The 27,453-nt window shown below is 55.4% G+C and overlaps 1 protein-coding gene across 2 annotated transcripts in view; it reads right to left on the bottom strand.

Moving 5' to 3' along the window:
* AP2A2 (adaptor related protein complex 2 subunit alpha 2) overlaps positions 1-27,453 on the bottom strand; it is a 67,424-nt gene that overhangs the window by 17,211 nt on the left and 22,760 nt on the right. For both annotated transcript variants that reach the window (XM_070360509.1, XM_070360510.1), the window contains exons 2-7: positions 20,265-20,333; positions 12,168-12,310; positions 10,419-10,612; positions 9,558-9,687; positions 7,561-7,662; positions 892-1,000 (exon numbers count right to left, since the gene is read on the bottom strand). In XM_070360509.1, the coding sequence (XP_070216610.1) occupies positions 892-1,000; positions 7,561-7,662; positions 9,558-9,687; positions 10,419-10,612; positions 12,168-12,310; positions 20,265-20,333 (747 nt within the window). The remainder of the gene's footprint in view (positions 1-891; positions 1,001-7,560; positions 7,663-9,557; positions 9,688-10,418; positions 10,613-12,167; positions 12,311-20,264; positions 20,334-27,453) is intronic.

The raw sequence follows: 27,453 nt of genomic DNA, 5'->3' as shown, positions 1-27,453 counted from the left end.
ACTGCCGTGGCACTGCATTTAAAGCGCCTGTCTAACGACCACTCAGGGCGGGCCGGGCCCCCAGGCGCCGGGCGGGGGGCGGCAGGGTCCCCGAAGCCGCCAGGGGCGGGACAGGGCTGAAAGCGGGAGGAGACACCGAGACCCACCCCCAGGGGCTCCAAGTCGCCCCAGCCTGGGAGTGAGAAGGCAGCGGCCAGTTCCACCGAGAGAACGACTGCCCTGCGCGGGGGTGGAGGCCCGCCGGCTGGAGGGGTGAGGCCTCATGAGCCCCGCGCCTACTCAGCTCTGCTGCAGGGTGAGCAGCTCACACTTTAATATAAAAAACACTCAGGACACAAAGTGACTTGAATTTAACAGACTTACCCTGTACAAAAACAAATGAAGGCTAAAGTGTGGAGGTTACAACAAGAAAGCCATCTTTGTAGAAGGCAATTTGGAAGTGCGCAATAGGAACTCTCATGAGCGTTCTCGAACCAGTGATTCTAGTTACTTGCCATATTTTAGAATAAAACAAACATAACAATATCCATGACACGCACTTTAAAGTAACACAAACTTAACAATTTTGGATGTGAAGTTTCAACTGGTTTCAATAATTATTTTAAAAGACCGTTTCAAAAACCCACAAGGATCTGACCCTACATGTACATAATACACAGAAGCAGAGCTCATCCCAGCCGTAATGAAGTGAGCGTCCTCGACTAGCTGCTCCAGGAAAGCCAAGAGCTGTGAGAGCATCAGAGAGACCTGGAGGACCGGAGCCGGCGCCAGGAGAGCGAAAGGTGACTTGTTAAGACTGCGTGTGTGCACGTGTGCTCAGTCGCTCAACCCGAAACCTAACGCTCAAAGGCCGCAGCAAGCCCTCCCCCAGGCTCTGTGCTCGGCTGTTACCTGGGGGCGGGTAGCACTGCAGGAGCCGCAGGAGCTTGACCGACAGCCAGGGGGCCGGGACAAAGTAGTAGGTGTAATCCTGAAGGTCCGTGGAGGCCGACGTCACGATCTGCGAGAAAGCACAGCAAGATGAGATGCGGGGCTGGAGTCCCCAAGAGCCCCACGCCGTGTGCTAAGAACAGACACGCTTGTCCAGGTCTGAGGAACAGGAGCTCAGCCCCCAGCCCCAGAAGAGCCACTGCACAAGGACACCCCCGCCCCAAGGGACACAGGCCTGCGGGCACCCCGCCCTCAGGACCCAGGCCTCCAGAGCCTGGGCGGGGAGCCCCACCTTTCCCGACTGGCCCCACGCCCCACCATCCTCAGGGCCGGCCCGAGAGCACAGGGTCTCCACTCTCACCCCCACCACCTGCGGCCCGGGGTCTGGGCAGATGACACACCGCACCCCGTGCACACACCCGCAAACCCACTACACGTGCCCCCAGACCCCACGGCTGGGGCTCGGAGTGGCTCCCCTCACAGGCTCGGCCATGACACCAGGTCACCTGAGAGGGGGGAGCTCCAGGCTGGGCAGAGCAGTGGGGGGCCCAGCAGGAGCAGCCAGTGGGCAGGCGCACGGAGCAGGCCCAACCACGCCGCCAGGGACACAGCTGGCCACCCAAGGCTGCCTTTCCAGTGCCCCTCAGGCAGCTAAACCAGGCTCAGAGTTAAACTTAGAGCATTAAATGCACATATGTGAAACAAATACAAAAACAAAAGTATTGGAGAATTAATCTCAAGGGTTTGGAAGAGACTAGCAAATTAGCCCAAAGATAGTAGAGGAAAGAAAACAATAAAGATACAAGCAGAAAGTAATAAGGTACAAAAATCAAAACAGGACCAATAAAGTCAAAAGAAATTCTTTCATACTTGATGAGCTAAATCCAGCACAACAAAAGGGCAAATACCCAACACAAAATGAGGACGGGAGGCCACAGCGCAGGGCCAACAAGGGACTTTCTGCCCAAACACCTGAGCGTTCGTGTAAGTTAGCAAGCGGTTAAGAAAATGCCACTTAACAAAAGAAAATCTGAGGCCTCATCACTTACTACATAAACTGAATCCATAATTAGCGGTCGCCCCACAAAGAAAATCCTACGTTCACATGGCTTCACCAGTTAATTAATAAAATTGTTAGCAAAGATATAACAAGGAATTTCCTTAATGTGGCAAAGGACGTGGATGTGGACGAAACCTGCCGATGTCATACGTGACAGCGAGACATCAAAGGCTTCCCTCCAACGTAAAAAACACACCGACCACCTCTCACATTCAGCGCTGCGGGGCAGGCCCGAGCTGGAGACCAATCACCTCTCACATTCAGCGCTGTGGGGCAGGCCCGAGCTGGAGACCAATCACCTCTCACATTCAGCACTGCGGGGCAGGCCCGAGCTGGAGCAATAAAGCAGAAAGTACAAACAAACATGCACCAGGAAAGGAAAGAAGCAGTCACTGTCCACAGAACACGTGATGGAAGACAAAGGCGACCCAAAGCAACCTACATATAAACCGCCAGGTCTGACAGGTGAGTTTGGCAAAGTCGCCAACATCAAGAGCAGTAAGTATAGAAAGTCCACCTGCACAAACCAGCACAGACTTTTATGATAACATTTTTAAGGTGTCACTGAGAAGAGCGTTTTTAAAATAAAGTATATAAAGATAAGTTAAACAAAAATAAAAGAACCTCTTCTTGAAAAGCTATGAAACGTATTTGACAGAAATTAAAGACTAAGTAAATAGATACACCGTGGCCATAGACTCAAAACCTTAATACTGCAAAGATCTGAATTCTCCTGAAACTACAGATAAAGGTAGCCCCGTTGGGACTCTGGGGATGGGGCTCACTGGTGTTACTGGACATCAAATTAACCCAAAGTCACGTCACTGGCGCCAAGATACGCAGAGAAGCAGAGGGGCTCAGCACAGACAGCGGCATCTGTGCGAGGGCAGGTTACTTTACTGCAAAACCAGGGTGTGCGGAGGGAGGGGCCTTCGCAGCAGTGCTGGGACAACGACACGACGCAAGAAAAGGCCCCACCACAACGTGATGCGGCTCAGCGGGACTGTCGACCTGCAGTGAGCCCTCAGAAGAGGGACAGACCACACGTTTGGGGACACGAGGCATTAACCCCAGAGGAAGCATGAGGAAGCCTGACTACATTCAAACGTGGCGTTTCTGATCAGAGAAGACTTCACCAGAGAGTGAGGTGGCAAGGCACAGAGCAGGATGAGACTTTTAAACACAGAGCAGGCTGAACCACAGAAAGTTGCTGTCATATTTGTAAATCAGTAATGGTTAAATTTTCCAGTTTACTGTGATCCACACAGTCAAAGGCTTTGGCATAATCAATAAAGCAGAAATAGATGTTTTTCTGGAACTCCTTGCTTTTTCGATGATCCAGTGGATGGTGGCAATTTGATCTCTGGTTCCTCTCCCTTTTCTAAAACCAGCTTGAACATCTGGAAGTTCACAGTTGACATATTACTGAAGCCTGGCTTGGAGAATTTTGAGCATTACTTTACTAGCGTGTGAGATGAGCGCAACTGTGCGATAGTTTGAGCATTCTTTGGCATTGCCTTTCTTTGGGATTGGAATGAAACTGACCTTTTCCAGTCCTATGGCCACTGCTGAGTTTTCCACATTTGCTGGCATATTGAGTGCAGCACTTTCACAGCATCATCTTTCAGGATTTGAAAGAGCTCAACTGGAATTCCATCACCTCCACTAGCTTTGTTTGTAGTGATGCTTTCTTGACTTCACATTCCAGGATATCTAGCTCTAGGTGAGTGATCACACCATCGTGATTATCTGGGTCATGAAGATCGTTTTTGTACAGTTCTTCTGTGTATTCTTGCCATCTCTTCTTAATATCTTCTCCTTCTGTTAGCTCCATACCATTTCTGTCCTTTATCAAGCCCATCTTTGCATGAAATGTTCCCTTGTATCTCTAATTTTCTTGAAGAGATCTCCAGTCTTTCCCATTCTGTCCTTTTCCTCTGTTTCTTTGCATTGATCCCTGAGGAAGGCTTTCTTATCTCTCCTTGCTATTCTCTGGAACTCTGCATTCAGATGCTTATATCTTTCCTTTTCTCCTTTGCTTTTTGCTTCTCTTCTTTTCACAGCTCTTTGTAATCCCTCCCCAGACAGTCATTTTGCTTTTTTGCATTTCTTTTCTATGGGAATGGTCTTGATCCCTGTCTCCTGTACAATGTCACAAACCTCATTCCATAGTTCATCAGGCACTCTATCAGATCTAGGCCCTTAAATCTATTTCTCACTTCCACTGTATAATCATAAGGCATTTGATTTAGGTCATACCTGAATGGTCTAGTGGTTTTCCCTACTTTCTTCAATTTCAGTCTGAATTTGGCAATAAGGAGTTCATGGTCTGAGCCACAGTCAGCTCCTGGTCTTGTTTTTGCTGACTGTATAGAGCTTCTCCATCTTTGGCTGCAAAGAATATAATCAATCTGATTTCGGTGTTGACCATCTGGTGACGTCCATGTATAGAGTCTTCTCCGTGTTGTTGTAAGAGGGTGTTTGTTATGACCAGTGCATTTTCTTGGCAAAACTCTATTAGCCTTTGCCCTGTTTCATTCCGTATTCCAAGGCCAAATCTGCCTGTTACTCCAGGTGTTTCTTGACTTCCTACTTTTGCATTCCAGTCCCCTATAATGAAAAGGACATCTTTGTTGGGTGTTAGTTCTAAAAGGTCTTGTAGGTTTTCACAGAACTGTTCAACTTCAGCTTCTTCAGCGTTACTGGTTGGGGCATAGACTTGGATTACTGTGATATTGAATGGTTTACCTCGGAAACCAAAGGAACATTTCATGCAAAGTTGAGCTCGATAAAGGACAGAAATGGTATGGAGCTAACAGAAGCAGAAGATATTAAGAAGAGATGGCAAGAATACACAGAAGAACTGTACAAAAAAGATCTTCACGACCCAGATGATCACGATGGTGTGATCACTGACCTAGAGCCAGACATCCTAGAATGTGAAGTCAAGTGGGCCTTAGAAAGCATCACTACGAACAAAGCTAGTGGAGGTGATGGAATTCCAGTTGAGCTATTCCAAATCCTGAAAGATGATGCTGTCAAAGTGCTGCACTCAGTATGCCAGCACATTTGGAAAACTCAGCAGTGGCCACAGGACTGGAAAAGGTCAGTTTTCATTCCAATCCCAAAGAAAGGCAATGCCAAAGAATGCTCAAACTACCACACAATTGCACTCATCTCACACGCTAGTAAAGTAATGCTTAAAATTCTCCAAGCCAGGCTTCATCAATATGTGAACCGTGAACTTCCTGATGTTCAAGCTGGTTTTAGAAAAGGCAGAGGAACCAGAGATCAAATTGCCAACATCCGCTGGATCATCGAAAAAGCAAGAGAGTTCCAGAAAAACATCTATTTCTGCTTTATTGACTATACCAAAGCCTTTGACTGTGTGGATCACAATAAAATGTGGAAAATTCTGAAAGAGATGGAAATACCAGACCACCTGATCTGCCTCTTGAGAAATTTGTATGCAGGTCAGGAAGCAACAGTTAGAACTGGACATGGAACAACAGACTGGTTCCAAATAGGAAAAGGAGTTCGTCAAGGCTGTATATTGTCACCCTGTTTATTTAACTTATACACAGAATACATCATGAAAAACGCTGGACTGGAAGAAGCACAAGCTGGAATCAAGATTGCCAGGAGAAATATGAGTAACCTCAGATATGCAGATGACACCACCCTTATGGCAGAAAGTGAAGAGGAACTCAAAAGCCTCTTGATGAAAGTGAAAGTGGAGAGTGAAAAGTTGGCTTAAAGCTCAACATTCAGAAAACGAAGATCATGGCATCCGGTCCCACCACTTCATGGGAAATAGATGGGAAAACGGTGGAAACAGTGTCAGACTTTATTTTTCTGGGCTCCAAAATCACTACAGATGGTGACTGCAGCCATGAAATTAAAAGACGCTTACTCCTTGGAAGGAAAGTTATGACCAACCTAGATAGCATATTGAAAAGCAGAGACATTACTTTGCCAACAAAGGTTCGTCTAGTCAAGGCTATGGTTTTTCCTGTGGTCATGTATGGATGTGAGAGTTGGACTGTGAAGAAAGCTGAGCGCCGAAGAATCGATGCTTTTGAACTGTGGTGTTGGAGAAGACTCTTGAGAGTCCCTTGGACTGCAAGGAGATCCAACCAGTCCATCCTAAAGGAGATCAGTCCTGGGTGTTCACTGGAAGGACTGAGGCTAAAGCTGAAACTCCAATACTTTGGCCACCTCATGCGAAGAGCTGACTCATTGGAAAAGACCTGATGCTGGGAGGGATTGGGGGCAGGAGGAGAAGGGGACGATAAGAGGATGAGATGGCTGGATGGCATCACCGACTCGACGGACGTGAGTTTGAGTAGACTCCGGGAGTTGGTGATGGACAGGGAGGCCTGGCGTGCTGCGATTCACGGGGTCGCAAAGAGTCGGACATGACTGAGTGACTGAACTAAACTGAATGGTTTAATGCTGGAAATTTTGTTTGGTTTAACCTAATCTAACCAACAAAGTGTTTATATCTAAAAAATACAAAGAGGAGGTTTCTGTGGCAGTCCACATTTCCACTGCAGGGGGAGTGGGCTCAGGGAACCCACTGGTCAGGGAACTCAGACCCCACATGCCGGGAGGTGGCTTAGTTGCTCAGTTGTGTCTGACTTTGGGGCCCGACGGACTGTAGCACACCAGGCTCCACTGTGCTTTCCAGGCAAGAACACTGGAGTGGGCTGCCATTCCCTTCTCCATGCCAAGAGGTGCTGCCAAAAAAAATAAACAAGAGTTTTTACAAAACAACAAAAAAGATGACATTGTGGGAAAATGTATGAAAGACTGAACAGGCTCTTCACAAAAGAAGATATTCAAAATGCCAACGAAGGGATTTCGCTGGTGGGCCCGTAGTTCAGATGAAATGGTCCCAGAGCAGGGAACACAGGTTCAACCCCTGGTCAGGGAACTAAGATCCCACTTACTGTATGGTGTGGCCAAAATAGATAAAATAAAGGGACGTTATCTTGAGAAAAAGTTTTTTTAAAGCCAGCAAACACGCCGAGCTGCCCTAGCTACTGGGTGATCAAGAAAATGCAGACTAGGTGAGAACGCGCAGGACCAAGTGCCCAGAAGGGTTAAGACCAAGAGGCCGCAGGCCGGGGAGGGGCCACGGGCTCCTCACAGTGGCCATCAGAGGGGACACCCAAGCGCTGGGCAAGACAGGGCACAGAGAGGCGAACACGCTGCCCAGCAACACGCGTCAACCATCAGCAAGAGAAACGACTCCGTGACTTCACGACCCTGATGATCAGAGTGAGCCGGTCACAGAGCGACACGGGCCACGAGCCCTCGTCAGCAGGAGGCACAGCACAGGCATGCAGCAGCCACCAGGGGCAGGCTCTGCCCTTCATGCTTCCTGCGCCAACAAGACACCCCTGACACGGGTCAAAGGAAAGCCCACCAGTCACTAACCAAGACACACGTCTACCCCCGAATCACAGACTGCCCAAAGGCCTTGCCTACTGAAAGGGACACGTTAGTTAAATACAGTGACAAAGACCAAAACCCACCCTGAGCTCCCCTCCCCTCGGCAGACTTACTCTGCTTAACCTGGAGACGGCCAGAGACACAGAGGTCTTGAACTCTTCCGGGTTCTTCTGTGCCAAGGTGGTGATGAGGCTGGTGGCGGCAGTTACCACACCCTGAGAAGACACACACACACACGTTCAGACGCCCGCCGGAGGCCCTGCAGACAGCCTCTCGTCTGAAACATCTTCTAAACGAACGTTAAACTCAGCAACAACTGGCCACCCTGGGGCCACCCTGGGGCCACTCCCATCAGTCCTCGATGTTTCAAGAAAGCGAGACGCACACGTCGTTGTTGCCTTGCTTACTGTTCTCTCTGAAAATGTGGAGACCCGGCACGCTTCATCCCAGAGCCCTGCCTCAGGGAGGCGGCGCGGGGCAACAGCCCCAGGCCCCGTGTCCACCCACCCACCTCCTCGTTGCCCTGACTTAGGTCACTCCGTGTGGACCACAAAAGGACAGACACGTTACATTCAGACTCACAGGAATCTTTCCAACCCAAATCTGAGACCGTGGAGAACAGTAAAGCCCATTCTTGCCCATTTTCAAATGTGGTCCAACCCATGTCTCTGCCCCCTGACAGGGGAGCTCCACCAGGCCTGGATGAGACCCGACCCCCCATTGAGGTCAAGGGAGCTGGTCAGCTCCCCAGCGCGGTGCCCCACATTCCCTGCACACTTGCAGGGGTCTGTGCAGGAAGAGGCTGTGAGGAGAGGGCTGGGGGCCCCCACGCCCAGGCCGCCTCCTCCCCCTCCTTCCAGGCGACGCCTGGGCCATGTCGGACTCAGGAGGGGCCTGGCCGCAGGCGGAGCTTTATGGATGTCACAGCCCCCCGCCTCCCCTGCTACTCTCAGAAGGGCCGCTTGCTTCTTCTGGGTGGACAAGGGGTCCTCTTCCGGGGGGTCCCCAACCTTGAGACCAAAGAAACCAACCCCAAGCCTCTGGTGGCAAAGCCAGGAGATGCGTGACACAGAAGCCACACCCACAGAGGACAGGTGCCGGTTCACCTTGGGCTGCGATGCACCCCACCCTGCCCACCGCCGCTGGGCTCCTGCAGCCTAGAACCACGCAGGCACCAATCCGTGCACCAGCCACACAGCCACGCAGGTGAAAACACAAAGTAAAGAGACAGCCGGGCACAGAGACATCCCAGGCGCGGGGCCTCCTGGCTGAGACGCCCCCCGCCCCAAGGAGAGGTCGCCTGTGCGGACCCGATTTCCCCCGTGAGTGTGAGACGCGGAGGGACGCTCGCAGGCTGCCCCACGGCGGGCGAGCCCGCACGGCCACCACCCTCGCCCCGTGGTACACCTGTGTGGACCGTTTAGTCCTCATTTCATCCTTAAGGCAGATTTCTCTTGTGGGAAAACACGCAGTAGCCAGCTAACATGCTAACACCTCTCTGCTCAATGGGAAACTCCGCGTGGAATCCTGACTCTCTCGTCTGTAGACAGGATTCCGGCAAGACAAGGCCAGCTGTGCGGCATCAGCTCCTACCTGACCCTGCCTCCCAGCGTCAGCGTGGACAAGGGCCCATGACTCATGGCCAGCCCAGACACCACCTCATTGCACATCTCGCTGCTCTGACGATGCCCTGCCGACGATGTGGAGCAGGCTCGGGCCTGGCTCATGTCCAGCCATGTGGATTAGGCGGGCTGTGTGCCAGAGCCCCCAGGGCCACAGGACAGCCCTAACCGGGGTGCAGAAAGACGCGCCTCTGCAGGCCCTGCGGACGCAGCACTCCTGCAACATGCTGGGCTGTGCTGTTTGTCTCTGCACCCAGCAAGCAGGAGCCCCTCCAACGCCTGGACAGGGTGAGTCAGAGACCCCGTCTCATCTGCCCTGACCCCAGGGGAGGGGCTCCCAGCCTCTACCTGCAGGCTCTCCCAGCTCGACGACTGGGCCAGGGATGTCCCCCCCAGCAGCCTGGAAGTCACACAAGGCTGCTCACGTGGCTGTGGCCCCGCAGAGGCTGCCCCGCAGAGGAGTGTGGGTGTGGCCCAGAGGCACCTACCAGATGCTGGTCGTTGAGGAGGTGCACCACGCGGGACGTCCAGTCGCCCACGGGGACGAGGTCCGGGGACGCCCTGTGCAGGCGCAGCAGGCACAGCGCGGCGCTCTGCTTCACGCTGTCCATGGTGTCCCTAACAGACGGGCGGGAGTGAGGCCAGCGTGGCCCAGAGCCCACGACGACGCCCGCGGCCCCAGGGGACAGAGCCCACGGACGACGCCCGCGGCCCCAGGGGACAGAGCCCACGGACTACACCCCACAGGCCCCAGGGGACAGAGCCCACGGACAACATCCCACAGCCCCAGGGGACAGAGCCCACAGACGACGCCCGCGGCCCCAGGGGACAGAGCCCACGGACGACGCCCGCGGCCCCAGGGGACAGAGCCCACGGACGATGCCCCACAGCCCCAGGGGACAGAGCCCACGGACACCACCCCGTGGCCCCAGGGGACAGAGCCCAAGGACACCACCCTGCGGCCTCAGGGGACAGAGCCCACGGACAACACCCCACGGGCCCCAGGGGACAGAGCCCATGGATGACACCCCGCAGCCCCCAAGGGACAGAGGTGCACCAGAGATGGGGCTGGAGGAACACAGGGGAAAAGGTTTCTTCGGGCTCTCCACGCAATCAAGCTTGGGCTGCCACAGCCCGCGGAGACCGAGAGGAGGCGGGGTGAGGCTCTGGCCCAGGACAGAGGCCCACGTGGACCTCCTGACAGCTAAGCCAGCAATCCCAACCCACCTCCTCCCCACGGCTGTTACCAAGAAGGGAGGCTAAGAGACCCACAGAGCCTTCAGGACTCACACACTTGACTTATGCATGCGGGAGGTGACCGTGCCCTCAGCAGGCCGCCAGACACGTACCCGGCGACGAGGATTTTGGGAATCTCCCCTGCAAACGCCTCGGCCATCTCCCGGCTACCCACGTTGGCAATGCAGTGCAGGGCCAGGCCCATGAAGGTGGGGTTGCGGCTGGCCAGGTCGTTCTTGATGGCGTTGTTGATCAGGCGGATGAGCTCACTGTTGGAGTTCACCAGCACGGAGATGAAGAGATAGCCCTGGGTTCCAGAGAGGAGAGAGGCTGCCGCTGGACATACTCGGCCGGCCCCGAGCCCCACCCGAGTCTGCTCGGTGCACTGCTGCGGTCAGGCCACAGAGGGCCCACCTGCCTTCTCCTGAGAACACGGCCCCCAGGGGACAGAGCCCACGGACAACAACCCGTGGCCCCAGGGGACCAGAGCCCTCCTCGGACAGTTCTGCAGGACAAACCTGAGGCACTGTCCCCATGGGCATCAGACACCTTGGAGCCCCACCCTCAGCCCAGTCACTGGTCCACGGGGACCTGAACAGGATGGAAGGGCCTGCCTCGGCTGTGACGGGAACACTGCGGACCACCTTCCCTCTCTCAGCTGTCTCAGGGCCCCAGCGTCCCCTCACCACTGGGCCAAACTCCAGCCTCGTGCTGTCCCCGCTGTCCATGCCCTCCCCACGCCAGGGACAGCACCTCTCAGCCCCGTCGGTCTCGGGAGGAACTCGCCTTCTGCTCTGGGCTCTGGCCACCCTGCCCTCCCGCACATGGGCCTTGGTGCGTGCCCTGTCCCCTCCGCCCCCATGTACCCCGTCCTCAGCCTCAGCTCAGGTCTTCCTCCCGCCAGAGCCCTGCCTACTAGCCGCCCACTGCTCAGAGTCCAGAGGGCTCCACCCGCCTCGGTTCCTGGCCACGGCCACAGCTCCACTTGCTCTCTGTAGCGGGCTGTCTGACGGCCTCACCCCTGGAGAAGAGCCGAGTCCACCCCTGCTTACGGTCACTGTGTCCCCAGGGCCCCCAGCACACTGCCGGCTCTATGGAAGGCACTCGGTAATCTCTTGGTGGGAGTGAGTGTGAGTGAGTGTGAGTGAGTGAGTGAGTGTGAGTGTGAGTGTGCACTTAGTTGCTCGGTCGTGTCTGATTCAGCAACCCCACAGACAGCAGACCGGCAGGCTCCTCTGTCCGTGGGATTTCCCAGGCAAGAACACTAGAACTGGGTGCATTTCCTATGCAGAGGACCTTCCCGCCAGGGACGGAGCCCGCGCCTCCTGCGCTGGCGGCAGGAGCTTCACCACTAGTGCCCGTTCTTCACCACTAGCGCTCGGGAAGCTCGTTTCTTGGTGAGTAAACACCAATACTTAACAAAACCCCTGGGGCATCAAGGGTACTTTTTCACTTTCTGCAAGTTAAATTTTTCTGGGCAAATAAGAGGAAAATATTCCTCCATAACACCTGAGTAAACACACAAATAACGTTACTCCAAGCGGATACAGGGCTAGAGGCGTGAAGCTAGGGGTCCTCAGGGCCTAGACACGAGCACTCACCTCAGCAGACCCTGGGGCCGGGCGAGGCGCAGACACCTGCCCTCTGCTCTTAAGTCAGATGGGGGGGGGGCGGTGGCACACGTGCGCGGGCACTGAGGGGAGGGAGTGTGCCAACCCTCCCTCTGGGGTGGGCCCCCAGGACATGGTGCCCTACCGCCAGCTCCCACCTAAACCCGGGGAAATCCCCAGACAGACGCAGGTGCAGAGCAAGAGCCAGGCACCAGAGGCCCAGTGAGAAGCAGCACCCCGCTGCGCACTCACGATCTGCTTCTCGGTGTATCTGTTGGAGCTGAGCAGGTTCACAGCCTCCATGTGCCCGAAGTCGATGTCGTGGCCCAGCAGGAAGATGAACAGCAGCTTGCACACATACTTCTTCTTGCTGTAGCCATCCAGGGCTTTGTCGCCTGCGGGAAGGGGCAGCGCAGGAATAGGGCGCCGGGCCCACCTCCAGGAGGCTGGCCAGACTGCCGCACTGTCAGGCTCGCGCCCAGTGCTGTTGAACTGGTCGCCATATGAGAGCCGAGCGTCTGGGTCCCTCGCAGACCCCAAACCAGCGTCCCAGCCAGCAGCAGAAACACAGTCCCCCAGCACAGCCGGGGTGTCAGCCCCGCCAGCATAGCCCTGCCACGCCACCCTGACCTCACCAGCAGCTTAACCTTTCAGAGATGTTTATTCATTTAGGCAGGACAACACACTCTAAATAATCTCTCATTTCACCCAGTGTTAGGACAAATCACCCACCGAAAAGTCACACAAAACCACCAGAAGGGCTTGTTTCCCCACCCTGATGGCAGCATGACTCGGCCTCTCCTGGGAGACCGTGGCAAGGCAGGTTCACGACACGTCACTGTCAGCACAGAAAGTGTTGCTTTAAAAAGGACCACCAGACAGCGCCGTTTTACAAGCAGAGGTTCTCATTTCACCCGAGAAGCACGCAGCATCCCCGGGCAGCCTGCAGAGGTGAGAGCAGGAAGAACGGCCCCTCAAGCGAGGCACTGCAGTGACCCTGACCGCAGGGTCAAGGGCCAAGCAGGATGTGCGGGCCGGGAAGGCGAGAGCAGCCACAGCCCTCATGGCGAGGGTGGGTCACCTGTGTCCCGGGATAAGCCCCGGCCACCTCAAAGGGCATCGAGAAGAAAGACCTCAAGACTCCGGAGGTGAGAGTGGACCACGAGTCAGCCAGCCAGCTGGACGCCTTATCTGGGAGCTCTGAGACCCGTCCTTCTCAGCGGCAAACTGGCATTCCACTTAATGATCAAACAACATCAAGTCAGAGCGGGCCTGGCTCCCTGCTCCTCCCACTGCGACCTGCACTAGAGACGCCAGCTCACTGCTTCCCGACGGGGCCACAGCCCCGTCCCCCCAGGAGAGCATGTGAGCTGAGGGCATGGGGCCCAGGCGACCGCGCCTCACCCCCCAGCCTGGCTGCCCCTCAAGGACCAGCCCGCTCGCCATTACCTCTGGAAGCCTCCTCCGACGAGCAGCCAGAAGTGCTGCCCACCCCCCACCCCCGGAGAGCGGCCCCAGTCCCAGGAACAGCGCCAGGCCACATGCGGGACACAGAGACTTGCAGATGCGCTAGATGCCGAGCGCGCAGGAAGGGCAATCACGGCCACAACAGGAGTCTTGGCCCTGGAGCTGCCGAGACACAGGGAAAGAGCCAGTGTCTCCAGGGCAAGGCACCTGAGCTCGGCGACCGCATCCTGCGCAGGACTCCCACCTGAGCTCCTGGTTCACCTCTCACAGAGACCCGTTCAACCCTGGCTCTAACCCTCAGCAAGTACCTGCCTATGTTCAGGGGCAGGGACAGCAATACGCCAAGTGTGGACCAAGAGGGAGCCCCATGGGCCCCGAGCCCAGTCTGCGTGGCCCGGGCTGGGAGCTGCTGTGGGGCTGCAGCACCAGCGTGTCCGCCCAGGACCCCACAGGCCAACTGCACTCAGCTGTTCCACCACGTAAGGACCACCACACCCCCACTGGGAAAACCAAGGCCTAACTCTTAGCTGTACCACGTGCAGGCAAGAACGCGGAGGAGCTGGGAACTCACACTCAGCTGAGCGGGCACAAAACGGGGCAGCCGCTCTGGAAAATACGGGACAGGTTCTTAAAAGGTCAAACACCTGTCACACAAGCCAGCGGCTCCACCCTCAGGAGCCTTCCTGAAGGGAAGGACACCACGCGTCCACACCAGCCCCGCATGCAGGACTCACAGCAGCTCCACACCGCGCACGGGGAGCCAGCACAACACGCAGCCGCCAGGACGACGGGCGGACCGCGAAGGCACACTCAAAGTCAGTGAGCAGACACACGCAGCCCACCAGGACGCAGGTGGACACGGCGGCCTCTGCTGCAAGAAGAGCAGCAGGACTGCACTGCCAGAGACGTGAGGGGGCGCTCACGGGGGCCGCGCTCCACCTTGGCTGTGGGGGTGGCTGCGTGAACACTTGGATCTGCTGAAACCCACAGTGCACACTCGACTGATTGTAAGTTATATCTCAGAAAGCCAATTAAAAAAAAAAATTACTGTGTCAGAATCTCCCAGAAAAAAAGAGTGAAAGATTAAAGCACACAGGCTAAGGGATGGCAAGCACTGAAGCCGCGAAGGCCGCCAGGCGGGAGGACAGATGAGTGAGCCCGCGACGCACGCACTCAAGCTCCCTCGAGGAAAAGAGGTGTTTTTTCCAAGTCCTTCTACACCTGCAAAAACATACATTCCTTACAGAAACTCCTTCCATTCGTCTTTCTATGCCAGCACCTGGGACTAGTGAGCACCAGCAGTGAATGACCACGTGAACACATCCCTGAAGCCCAGCACCAAGACGACACGCCTGCCCCCCAACAGGACATCACAGTTGCCGTCTCTAGAGGCCCCAAGACCGAGGTCAGGCCCGCAGAGTCCACAAGCAGCCCGACCCCCGCTCTTGAGTTCCCAGGCCAGCCGGGCAGCCAGGGCAGGGGAGCCGCCTGCCCATGAGGGGTGCAGGGCTGCCCAGGGGAGACCAGCGGCTGCCTTCAGGCTTCGAAGCCAGGGCAGCGTCCATGTGAGACCACCGGTTCTGTCGTGGACCAGGTCTCACGTGGACGCTGCCCTGGCGCCAGGCCCCGTCCACACCTCCCGCCCCAGCTGTGTGTCGCCAAGGACCCACGCCCACACGCCCACCACGGCCTTCCTCTGCCAGCGTCCGGGACCGACTGCTTCTGGCCTGAAGTAGGCCATTTAGACTCTCCATTAGCACAGGCTCCCTGCTGGGAAACTCTCCGTTTCATCTGGAAAGGCCTCTTTTAGCTTCGTTCCCGTGGAGCCGGCAGCTGGATGCAGACGGCTGGGGCTGCACCTTCCAGCGTGCTGACAGCAGCCCCTCCCTGCTGCCCCTCGGCCCTGCGACGAGCCCGAGCCGGCAGGGACGGCTCCTGTGAGGACGGCCCATCTCCTTCTCCCTCTGGCGACCAAACACCTCTTGTCTGAGGCTCAGCATTTTCACATCGGCGTCTCTAGATGTGGAATCATTATTTACTGTAACCGTGGCCACTGCATCTGAGGTTTGAGCGTCACAAATCTTTACGCGTCCTCTGTCACACCAGCTCTCTCTCCTCCCAGGAGGCCAGCCAATCTTCCAGACTTCGTCCCCCACCCCCGTCTCTCACCCACTCTCCATCACAGGACAGGCTGCCTCCTCACCCGTCTTCCAGGACACTGTCCCTCTTTAACAAGCCTGTTGTTACACCCACGTAAGCTCTTTATTTTAGTTACTCCATGTTTTGCTCCTAGAATTTCCATTTGGTCTTATTTCAAAATCTGCTATGTGAGTTTTTTTATACTAAGGTCCCCACTGAAATTTCAAGTTTGTCTTTTACTGCTTTACGAACAGTGACCCGCTCCCTGCCACCCAGAGTCCAGTCCCAGCGGCCCCTGCGAGTCCAGTGCTGTCGCCCCTCTGGCTCCTGCTGAGCCATCGGCTCCTCTGTGACGGTGCTGGGACGTCACCCTTGAAAAGTCAGCTGCAGATGGTAGGTGACGCCTAGCACATGGCTCCACCTGCGACAGCCGCCTCCTCCTCCAGAAGACTGGGACAGGGCTGGCTCCCCGGCCACTCCCGCCCCAAGGGCCCGGCCTCTCAGGGCTCAGCTTCAAGTGGAAAGAGGCCTCTTGTTGGTGAGCCCTGGTCAGCACTAGACCCCAGCTGCTCAACCTCGGCACTGGGCCTCCTCGGGCCAGGCGGTTCTGGGGTCTGGTGGCCTGCCTGGCCTCCACCCAGTAGGTGGCAGCAGCTCACCAAACCCAGGTGGGCCAGCCTCTGTCCCTGGAGACAAAAATCCTCCTGACTGATAGTAGTGAAGTCGCTCAGTCCTGTCCGACTCTTTGAGACCCCATGAACTGTAGCCTACCAGGTTCCTCCATCCATGGGATTTTCCAGGCAAGAGTACTGGAGTGGGTTGCCATATAACCACCATCCAAGACTCTGAAGAATGGAAAAGACTAGAGATCTCTTCAAGAATATCAGAGATATCAAGGGAACATTTCATGCAAGGATGAGCACAATAAAGGACAGAAATGGCAAGGACCGAACAGAAGCAAAAGAGATTAGGAAGAGGTGGCAACAATACACAGAACTAGATGATAAAGGCTTAATGACCCGGATAACCGTGACGGTGTGGTCACTCACCTACAACCAGACATCCAAGAGTGTGAAGTCAAGTGTGCCTTATTAGGAAGCGTTACTAGGAACAAAGCTAGTGAAGGTGATGGAATTCCAACTGAACTATTTCAAATCCTACAAGATGATGCTGTTAAAATGCTGTTCTCAATATGTCAGCAAATTTGGAAAACTCAGCAGGGACCACAGGACTGGAAAAGGTCAGTTTTCATTCCAATCCCAAAGAAAAGCAATGCCAAAGAATATTCACACTACCACACAATTGTGCTCATTTTGCATGCTAGTAAGGTTATGTTCAAAATCCTTCAAGCTAGGCTTCAGCAGTACGTGAACTGAGAACTTCCAGATGTACAAGCTGGACCAAGAAAAGGCAGAGGAATCAGAGGTCAAATTGCCAATATCCACTGGATCATAGAAAAAGCAAGGGAATTCCAGAAAAACAGCTACTTCTACTTCAGTGACCACACTAAAGCCTTTGACTGTGTGGATCACAACAAACTGTGAAAAATTCTTAAAGAGACCGGAATACCAGACTATCTTACCTGTCTCCAGAGAAACCTGTATGCAGGAAAGAAGCAACAGTTAGAACCAGACATGGAACAATGGAATGGCTCAAAATTGGGAAAGGAGTACACCAAGGCTGTGTACTGTCACCCTGCTTACTTAACTTATATGCAGAGTACATCACGAGACACGCTGGGATGGATGGATCACAAGCTAGAATTAAGATTTCTGGGAAATATCAACGACCTCAAATATGTAGATGATACTACTATAATGGCAGAAAGTGAAGAGGAACTAAAGAGCCTCTTGATGAGGGTGAAAAAGGAGAGTGAAAAAGTTGACTTGACACTCAACATAAAAAAAAAAAAATTTAGATCATGGCATCTGGTCCCATCACTCCATGGCAAGCAGACGTGGGAAAAAATAAAAGCAGTGACAGGCTTTCTTGGGCTCCAAAACCACTGCAGATGGCGACTGCAGCCATGAAATTAAAAGACACTTGTTTGGAAGGAAAGCTATGACAAACCTAGAGAGTGTATTAAAAAGCAGAGACGTCACTTTGCCGACAAAGGTTTGTCTAGTCAAAGCTATGGTTTTTCCAGTAGTCACGTATGAATGTGAGAGCTGGACTATAAAGAAGGCTGAGTCCCGAAGAATTGATGCTTTTGAACTGTGGTGCTGGAGAAGACTCTATAGAGAGTCCCTTGGACTGCAAGGAGATCAAACCAGTTCATCCTAAAGGAAATCAGTCCTGAATATCCATTGGAAGGACTGATGCTGATGCTGAAGCTCCAATACTTCGGCCACCTGATGCAAAGAACTGACTCACTGGAAAAGACGCTGATGCTGGGAAAGACTGAAGGCAGGATGAGAAGGGGACGGCAGAGGATGAGATGGTTGGATGGCATCACTGACTGAGTTGGTGGACAGGAGTTTGAGCAAGCTCCAGGAGATGGTGAAGGACAGGGGTCCACTGGGTGGGGTGCGAACGTGCAGCCACCGTGGAGACAGCTGGGCGGCTTCTCACAAACGTGCACACAGTCTCACCACATGATCCGCAGTCACGCTCCTTGAAAACACAACCACAGTAAAACCTGCACACTGATGTTTATAGCAGCTTTATTCATAGCTGCCCACACCTGGAAACAACCCAGATGTCCTCCTTCAGTAGGTGAATGGATGAATGAACGGCGGTACACCGAGCAATGGAGTGTCAGCCGTGTAAAAGGAAATGAGTTGTCAGGCCACAACGAGACACGAAGGAACCTTAAATGCATAAACCAAGCGAGAGGAGCCAACGAGAGCAGCACATACTGTGTGGCTCCAGCGCTGTGACATTCTAGAAAAGGTGAACCATGGAGAGAGGACAAAGAGCAGCGGGTGCGGGGCTGCGGCGGGAGGGGAGAGGCAGCACACAGCGAGGGCGTCCGCGACGGGGAGCCGCACCGTGTGCGGCTGTGACGAAAGGCGCGCGCCGGGACGTGTGAGGACAGCGGGGGCCTGAGCCACCTTTGCGCCTCCCTCTCAATCTTGCTGGGAGCATGAAACTGCTACCCAAGAGCACCGGGGAGACTGCACGTGACGTGCACACATGGAGGTTTCCAGAGGGCGCTAGTGGTAAAGAATCCACCAGCCAATGCAGGAGGGTTGGATCCCTGGGTCAGGATCCCCTGTAGGAGAGCATGGCAGCCCACTCCAGCATTCATGCCTGGAAAATCCCATGGACCGAGGAGCCTGGCGGGCTACAGTCCACAAGGTCACAAAAAGTCAAACACTTCTGAAGTGCGTTAGCACCCATGTATAAACCAGGTAACTAGTGAAGACCTACTGCACAGCACGGGGCCTCTCCTCAGTGATCTGTGCTGACACGAAGGAAATCCAAACGTAAGGGGACGCATGAACACGCATAGCTGACTCGCCCTGCTGTATAGCAGAAACCGACACCGCCGCCCCTGACGGCATGGGGATGAGAGCCTGCTGCCAGTGCAGGGGAGGCGGGCTCCATCCCTGGCACAGGAGGAGCCCACGTGCTGCAGAGCAGCTCACCCCGCGCCACAACCACCTCAAGCCGGCATACCCGGGCCTGTGCTCCGCCAGAGAAGCCCCCGGCCTGCATCAACAGAGAAAGCTTGCCAAAGCAAGGAAGACCCAGCAGCAGCCAAAAACAACTAAATTTAAAAAAAAGAAAAACTGACATTGTAAAACAACTACACTCCAATAAAAATTTAAAAACAAATAAAACTGCTCCACAAAAAAGTCAATTTTCAAAAACTTTAAGCAATGAAAGTTATAGACATCCACACACACACACACACACACACGCGCGCGAAACATTCATATAAGCAAAGCACTCCACATAAAATTCCAAGGCTTTCTCAGGCCTCCCCAAGGATCCCCGGACTGGCCAACAGTAAGACAGATGCCTCCCCGAGTCCAGCAGGAACAGTCCTGGCCCCACGAGGGCCTGCGTCCTGCCGGCACGGATGTCCGCGCTGGCCCGAGGCAGCACCCGCCGGCAGCCCTGCAGTCCGCGGTCCCTCCGGCTCGGTGGGTTCGCCTCGCCCTCTCCTCAACGCACTTTTTCTAGGCAGCTTCAGCCACTCTTCCGGCTAAGGTCTGCTCAGAGATTTGAACCAGGTCTCAAATTTGTAAAAATTAACTGAAAATTTAAAGTCTACGGGACTCATAAACATGTCCCAAGAACGAAAATCCACACCTGACAGTGCTCCCGAATGAGGCCGCTCAGGGAGCGCCCGCCCCCAGGCTGGCCGGCGTGGGGCGGAGACTGAGCGCAGGGCCCGCGCGGTCGCTGCGCAGATACAGCCGAGGGGCCGCCGGCAGGAAGCGCTCAGGCAAGCGCGGCGCCCACGCAGAGCAGGCCCGCGCCGTCAGGGAGCTGGCTGGAGCTCCTGCACCCTGTGGAGCAGAGTCCGCGGGCACTGCTCCAGCCAGAGTCCTCCCAGCTCCAGGAAAAGGCTGGACGGGGGAGGAGCCCCGCTATCCAGAATCAACTCTACACAGACCATCAAACTACTCCAGAATAACCACCGGCTTTACTTTAAACATCAACAGAGCCAGGACAGCATCTGTACTGAGGCCTTCGCTCTGATTTGAAATGAAAAAAACAAAGATGCGATTAAGAGATTAAGTCCCTTTTGCAAAAGAATATTGTGTGTGGACAACGGTTAGACACTCTTACCTTTAAATTTGGATCTAATGTTTGCCAGCTCTTTGTTTATTCTCTTTATTTCTGCTTCTTTACTTTTGCCTAAAAAGAGAAAACACAAAGGCATCTTACTTTAACTGATTTCTAAACAAACACCTCTTTCCTGACAGCAGTGACACATCCGCTAAAGGCAGGACCAGGCTCACAGGAGCCCAGGGGAGAGGCCACCTGCCTCCACCTGAGGCCATCGGTCGGGCGCAGCCCCTCGTCAGGACCAGCGAGTCTGTGGACGCTCCTAGAGTGAGGGGAGCCCCCCAACGGCGCGCAGCTTGCTCTGCTCGCCTTCTCGCCACAGTCCCGGGCCGGGCGCGCGGCGTCGCTGAGCATGCTCCATGATAAACCACTCTCAGCTAAGCGACTGCTCCAAAAGGTGACTTTTACTTCAAGATCATTTTTTAAAGCATCAAGTTTTAACTACTGTAGGCTTCCAATTTTCTTTATGAAATTCACCAACCCACAACATCTGACAGGTGCCCTTCTATAGTAAGCAGTGAAGTCTGGGGACCGTCCATTACATAAAGAAGGAAGGAAAACATACTAGCTGATAGTCACACCCCCACACCCTGCTCTGCGCTCCTCACCCTCCTCCCCACGGTCTGCCTGTGTGCTCATCTCAGCCCCCTGACAGCTGTGTACACAGGCCTGAGGAGCAGGCGCCGTTCCCGGGGCCACACGTCTCAACAGCACCGCACAGAGGAGGCTGCTCGTCACACCGCAGGCTGAGCTGTGCGCTCCCTCTGTAAGGTCCCCGCTGCTGCTTCAAAGCAGGAATGCAGGCAAGTAAGTCCCCACCCCAGAGGGAGGAGAGGTTTCCACAGCAACCGCCCGGGGCCACCGACAGGCTGGGCACTCACAGACGCCCTGAAGACACATGGCCCACCACCCAGCTTCCACTGCTGCTGGAGAGGCAACCTCCTCCCAGGGAACTCCCAGCACCAGCTATCTCTCACCACTAACTTGCTAACAAACAGGGCTGCACCTCTCCAAAATGAATCCTCCGTCGAGCCCCTTCTATTCTAGCAAGGCCCCAGCCGGGCGGAGCCGCAAGCTCCCCCACCAGGCACTGCTCAAAGTGCCCAGACTCAGGTTAAAACACTTCTGCCCTCAGGGAGACGATGCTCCACCTGGGGACTGCGGGGTGAGTAGAGGCTGGGGGTCTTTAACACGAGCACAGTGGTCAGCTCTGGTGAGCGAGGGGCAGGCCAAGGGGACTGGACTCTCCTTCCCAGCCCCGAGTGCTGGCTTCTTCCTCCGGAAGAGGCGCCCCAGCACTCAAGGGCACCCTACAAAGCTGCAGGCGGGGCAGTGGGTCAAGCACAAACCTTCCTGAAGTTTTCCTGAAAAGGCACCGCCCGCGGCAGCAGCCTTTACCGACTGGGTGAGAGGGCTACGGAACCAGGCCGTGGGCGCCTTCCGCCCACAGGACCTGCAGGGGCACCACAGTGTGGCCTGAGCACGGGCAGGCAGCCACGGGCGTGTGCCACTCTGCGTGCCCGCGGGCGCAGCTGCACGTGTGCCCATGCTGGCATGCGTCTGTGTGAGTGTGCTTCTCCTGAGAGTGCAAGAACTGGTCTGTGCTGCTCCTTGGTAGGCGAACTCTGCTCTGTCCGCCAAGCCTGAGGGAAACAGGCCTGCGTGGCAGGAACTTAGCTGAGCAGAAATGACAAAGGACTGGGAGCGCAGAGGGCAGCATGCAGAACGGAGGGGGTCAACAGCTACTGCCCACGGCGGGGAAGGCACCCCACAACTGCAGGCACGAGGCTGGAGTTCAGGGGGAGGAGGCACAGGATCGAGGGGGCCCTGGGGGCGTGCCCTACCTCCAAGGCGGGGGCACGAAGCTGGGGCCTGTTAGCCAAAGCCTGGCCGATTTGCAACGCACACACACACATTCATTTTCACAAGCGGCGCGAAGGCTCTCCCAAGGACAAGGGCAGGCTCTGGAGCGGGGCCCTAAGGCTGGATCCAAGCACTGCCTCTGGTTTGCTCTGCAACCAAGGGACAATGACTTCGCATCTCTGAGCACAGCTCCCTTGATAAGGAAAGCACTGAAAGCCACAAGGCCTCACGCCAACACACCACGGCGGGCAGGCAGGAGGAATTCAGTTCAGTCGCTCAGTCATGTCCAACTCTTTGTGAACCCATGGACTGCAGCACGTAGGCTTTCTCGGCCATCACCAACTCCCGGAGCTTGCTTAAACTCATGGCCATCGAGTCAGTGATGCCATCCGACCATCTCTCTAGTCCCCTTCTCCTCCCGCCTTCAACCTTTCCCAGCATCAGGGTCTTTTCCAATGACTCAGTCCTTCCCACCAGGTGGCCAAAGGCCAGCACTGCTGCGTCCCCGTGCTCACTCTTGCTCCGGTGCTTCCCCGCCAGACTCCAAGCCGCGTGCCTTCAGTGATGCTCAGTGCCTTACCTGGCGAGGCGGCGGAGTAGAAGGACACGCACTCATCTTCTCCTGCGAGAACTCCAAAATTACAACTCGTTGCTGAACAACCATCGACAGGAGAATGTTGGATCCCACCAAAAAAAGACACCCCACGTCCAAGGGCAAAGAAGCTCCAGCAAGACGACAGGAGGGATAAAGTCACGTTTAGAATCAAACCCCACACCCACCAGAGACGCTCAGAGGGCTCACACAAAACCCTGTGAGCACCAGGACCAGAGCCTGAGCCAGACCTCTGAGCCTCCCGCGAGGGACAGCTCAGCAGCGGCCTGCCGCGGGGCAGAGGCTCCGGGTGTGGCTCCCCGGGTCACACAGCCTGTGACCTGAGCCCTTGTGGAGGAGGTCGCCATTAACCCCACCACAGCGCCGCCGAGCAGACGACCCACAAACTGCAGAACAATTATACCAAAGAAATTCTCGCTGGTAAAGTTCTAGGACCCATAACCCCACAGGTTTCCCTCGCAGCTCCATTGGCAAAGAATCTGCCCAGAGTGCAGGAAACCCAGGTTCAATTCCTGAGTCGGGAAACCCCTGGAGAAGGAAATGGCAAACCCACTCCAGTATTCTCGCCTGGAGAATCCCACTGACAGAGTAGCCTGGCAGGCTACAGTCCCTGGGGTCACAAGACTTAGCAACTAATCCACCACCAGGAGCCATAACAGATTTCCCAACCTGGGGATCTGGCAAAGGTACAGAGAAATCCCAGAGAATGTGACTTTGAGGCTGGTAGGATTTGATTACAGAACTTACACAGGACTGGGGAAACAGACTCTGGGACGGCACAAATAAAATCTTGTGTGCACCAGGACCCAGGAGAAAGGAGCAGTGACCCCACAAGAGACTGACCCAGACTTGCCCAGGAGTGCCCAGGGGTCTCTGGGGAGGCGTGGGTCGGCGGGGGCCTGCTGCAGGGCTGGGGGTACTGAGTGCAGCAGTGCATCATGGGACCTTCTGAAGGAGGTCGCCATTATCCTCATCACCCCCACCAAAGTTTGGTCTCAGGTCAAACAACAGGGAGGAAACACAGCCCCGCCCATCAACAGAAAATTGGGTTAAAGATTTACTGAGCACAGCCCCGCCCATCAGAACAAGACCCAGTTTCCCCCACAGTCAGTCTCTCCTTAGGAAGCTTCCACGAGCCTCTTATCCTTCTTCATCAGAGGGCAACAGACTAGAAACCACAAGCACAGAAAACTAACCAATCTGACCTCATGGACCACAGCCTTGTCTAACTCAATGAAACTAGGAGCCATGCCGTGTACGGCCACCCAAGACGGACGGGTCACGGTGCAGAGTTCTGACAAAACATGGTCCACCGGAGAAGGGAATGGCAAACCACTTCAGTGCTCTTGCCTTGAGAACCCCATGAGCAGCATGAAGAGGCAGAAGGGACAGACCCAGGGGACCCCCCAGGGCAGAGCGTGGGCACTGCTCCTGGCTCAGAGATGCCAAGAGCACTGCCCGGCGGAGACAGCAGAGGAGGGCGTCTGCGCGACAGGAGAGCCACCCTGGACTGTGTCCCAGTCCGGAGGACTAACCTCACCTAAAGAACATCGCAGGGGACCGGGTCACAGCCCACACAGAGATGCCACGCAGCAGGCAGACGGCCCCACAGACAGAGCAGCACTGGAGCCTCCAGCCCCAGACAAGCCGGTGAACAGCAAGAAAAGCGGAGAAGGGACTAAAAAATTCACAGAACAACTCAGATGCTAGGTAAGAGAAATCAGGTAAAACAGAATTTAAAAATCATTTCAAAAATGAATAAAAAGAGGGGATTCTCTGGCGGTCCAGTTGTTAAGACCCTGTGCGCTCACTGCCAAGGACCTGGGTTCAATCCCTGCCCAGGGAACTGAGGCCCCACAAGCTGTGCAGCACAGCCGGAAAGAAAAAGAGCAGAAGCCACACACAGAGGTCTGAGGAGAAGTGGAAGGTGCGAAGAGTGAAGAGACAAAAGCGTTCAGAGCAAACAGAAATGAAGACGCCTCCCCGGCGGCTCAGGGGTGAGCAACACGCCTGCTAATGCAGGGGACGCAGGCCAGGCCCTGATTCAGGAGCGTCCCGCACGCCACGGGGCAACGAAGCCCGCGCGCCGCAGCCACTGAGCCTGTGCTCCAGGGCCCGCGAGCCACAACTGCTGACGCCCTCACGGCTGATAGCTGAGGGTCCGTCCCCTGCCAGGTAACACACCCGCAAGCCTCAAGGCACAGCCAAAAAAGAAAGAAAAAAAAATCCTTTGAACATCTGGGGAAAAAAAGCAGCTGATACAAGGAAGAAAATGAGACTTCCTCAGGTCTCTGACCCTAGGGGGCTCAGGTCTGGGCTGGACCACTGGGTCCACTGGCTGGACTGTGCCTGGGTGCCCTCATCACCCGGGGAAGACAACACCTCGGGGACCGAGGACATAAACAGTGGCCCTCACGGGCTGGCAGTGCTCCGGCTCCGCAGAGCGAGGCTGTGCCTGAGCCACGGCCCCGGGGACCCCCACAGGCCCGGGGACCCCCACGGCCTTGGGGACCCCAACAGGCCAAGAGGACCCCCACAGCCTCGGGGACCCCCACGGCCCCGGGGACCCCCACAGGCCCGGGCATCCCCACAGGCCCAGAGGACCCCCACAGGCCCGGGGACCCCCACGGCCCCGGGGACCCCCACAGGACCGGGGACCCCCACAGGCCCGAGGACCCCCACAGGCCCAGAGGACCCTCACAGGCCTGGGGACCCCCACGGCCCTGGGGACGCCCCTCCCCACCCCCACCACCCAGGAACTGCTCAGGTTCTGACTCTCCCGGAACAGGCCATGAGGGAGACACACCACAGACAGATCAACACATCCAAATCCACACTTATGACCCAAATTCACTACACCGCCACCCTCCTCCACGTGGTGAGGACGCCGGGGAGAAACACGAGCCCGGCGCCACCCCCAGGCTCATGAGAGTGAACGGCCCTCCAGGCCAAGCACCTCGCCACCAAGCCCCGCCGGCCCACACTGCTGGGAGCAGCTGTAGCAAAAAGTCTGCTCTTTTCAGAAAAAGCAGCAGACCTGGAGAAGGAGAGGTGGCTGCCCACCCTGACTCAGAAGCCCATCCTGACGGGCTGGCCGCAGCCAGAGCAGCCGGATGTGGGGCTGAGCCTCAAAGGCCTGCAGCAAGACCCCCGTGCGGACCCCACCAGAACACGGCAGGCCTGTCGGCCACAGAAAACACCAAGCTTCTAACAGGCAGTTCCCACAGTGGATGTCGGAGCTCTGGGAGTTAATGAGAAACCCAGACCGGCCTACAACCACCACCCCCAAACAAGCTACAGTATGCACCTGGTCAGGAGCAAAGAACGCACTCCAAAGGGACAGGCTTTGGAAAACAGCCTGGAGTTCTACAATCACCGCCCGGTTCTTTCTCCTGGAATTACACGCTGGTTCACAACGTGCTGGGTAACGACTCCTTCTTGTCTGCCAGCTGAGCTCTTCAGCTTACAGCGCCAAGTGTTCTCAGAATAGCCTAATTTCAAACGAAAAGCACAGGGGCCTATCCCAGCTCAGAGAACTAACACAGCAAACCGCAAAAATCTTACAGCCATAAGTCTGAAATTTACAATAAAACTTGATCGAAACAAAGAAGTTCAGTCTGTGTGTGCAATGACTTCCCTGAAGAAGCCAAAAGCCCAAAACTGACAACAGAAAAGCCTGCTTCTGAAGAGAGCAGGCTGTGCTGCGGGCGGACGCGGGGAGGACCGCGCCCCAGGCCGGGCCCGGCCTCTCCTGCCTCACGCGGGAGCCGAGCCCCACACAGCGTGTGACGAGGGCCACACCACGGACCGCCTGAGCGCACACAGGCCGTCAGGACTATTCTCGGAGTTCTCCCTTTATGCTGCCTCTAGTGCACAGGAAGGCTGGGCCTCAGAGCAGAAATCCTTCAAACAGTGGCCGGGAACCAAAGACTTCAGGGAACACTGAGAGCTGCTGTGCCACAGAAGATAAAACCAGCTTGGTCCAGACAAACGCTAACAGTGTGTCTTATTTTAACAACGGAGTGAGACGTAACTCATGTTCCCACAACTCACTCATCTGAAGCGCACAACTCCGCGACTTCGAGCACATTCAGAGGTGTGCATCCATCGCTACTGTCTGATTTTGGAAGATGTTTATCTCCGCAAAAAGAAACCCCATACCCTCCAGCAGTCACTGCTCACCCCTCCCTCCTCGGCCAGGCTCCACTCTTCATCTCCACGGCTCACCTCCTCTAAACGCCTCACACACAAACAACCTGTCCATGTTCTTCTGTGGCCAGTCTCCTTCAGCACTCACAGAAGACGCCACAACTGTTTCAAGGTAGCCTGGGTCAGGACCTCATCCCCTCTCACTGCTGAATAATACTGCGTTATACAGATACACCACATTTGGTCATCTGTCCATCGCTTGATGAATCTGGGGCTTGTTACCACTTTTTGGTTACTATGACTATGTTGCTAGGAACATTTATGAACAAGTTTTTGTGTGAATCCACATTTCTAGAACTGCTGGGTCGAATGACAGCTCCACGTCTAACTCGGAGGAACTGACGAGATGTCTTCCCAAAGGCAGCACCGTCTCTGCTGTGGTCGTCGTCTCCTTGCTCCGTCCTGTCCGACTCTTTGAGACATCATGGCCTGTAGCCCGCCAGCTCCTCTGTGGGAGTTCTCAGGCAAGAATACTGGAGTGGGTTGCCATTTTCTTCTGGCCAT

Source organism: Bos mutus, chromosome 22 (genome assembly GCF_027580195.1).
Source record: "Bos mutus isolate GX-2022 chromosome 22, NWIPB_WYAK_1.1, whole genome shotgun sequence".
NCBI lineage: Eukaryota > Metazoa > Chordata > Mammalia > Artiodactyla > Bovidae > Bos > Bos mutus.
Note: the sequence above shows the minus strand (reverse complement) of the source record. Positions and strands in the feature narration are given on the sequence as shown.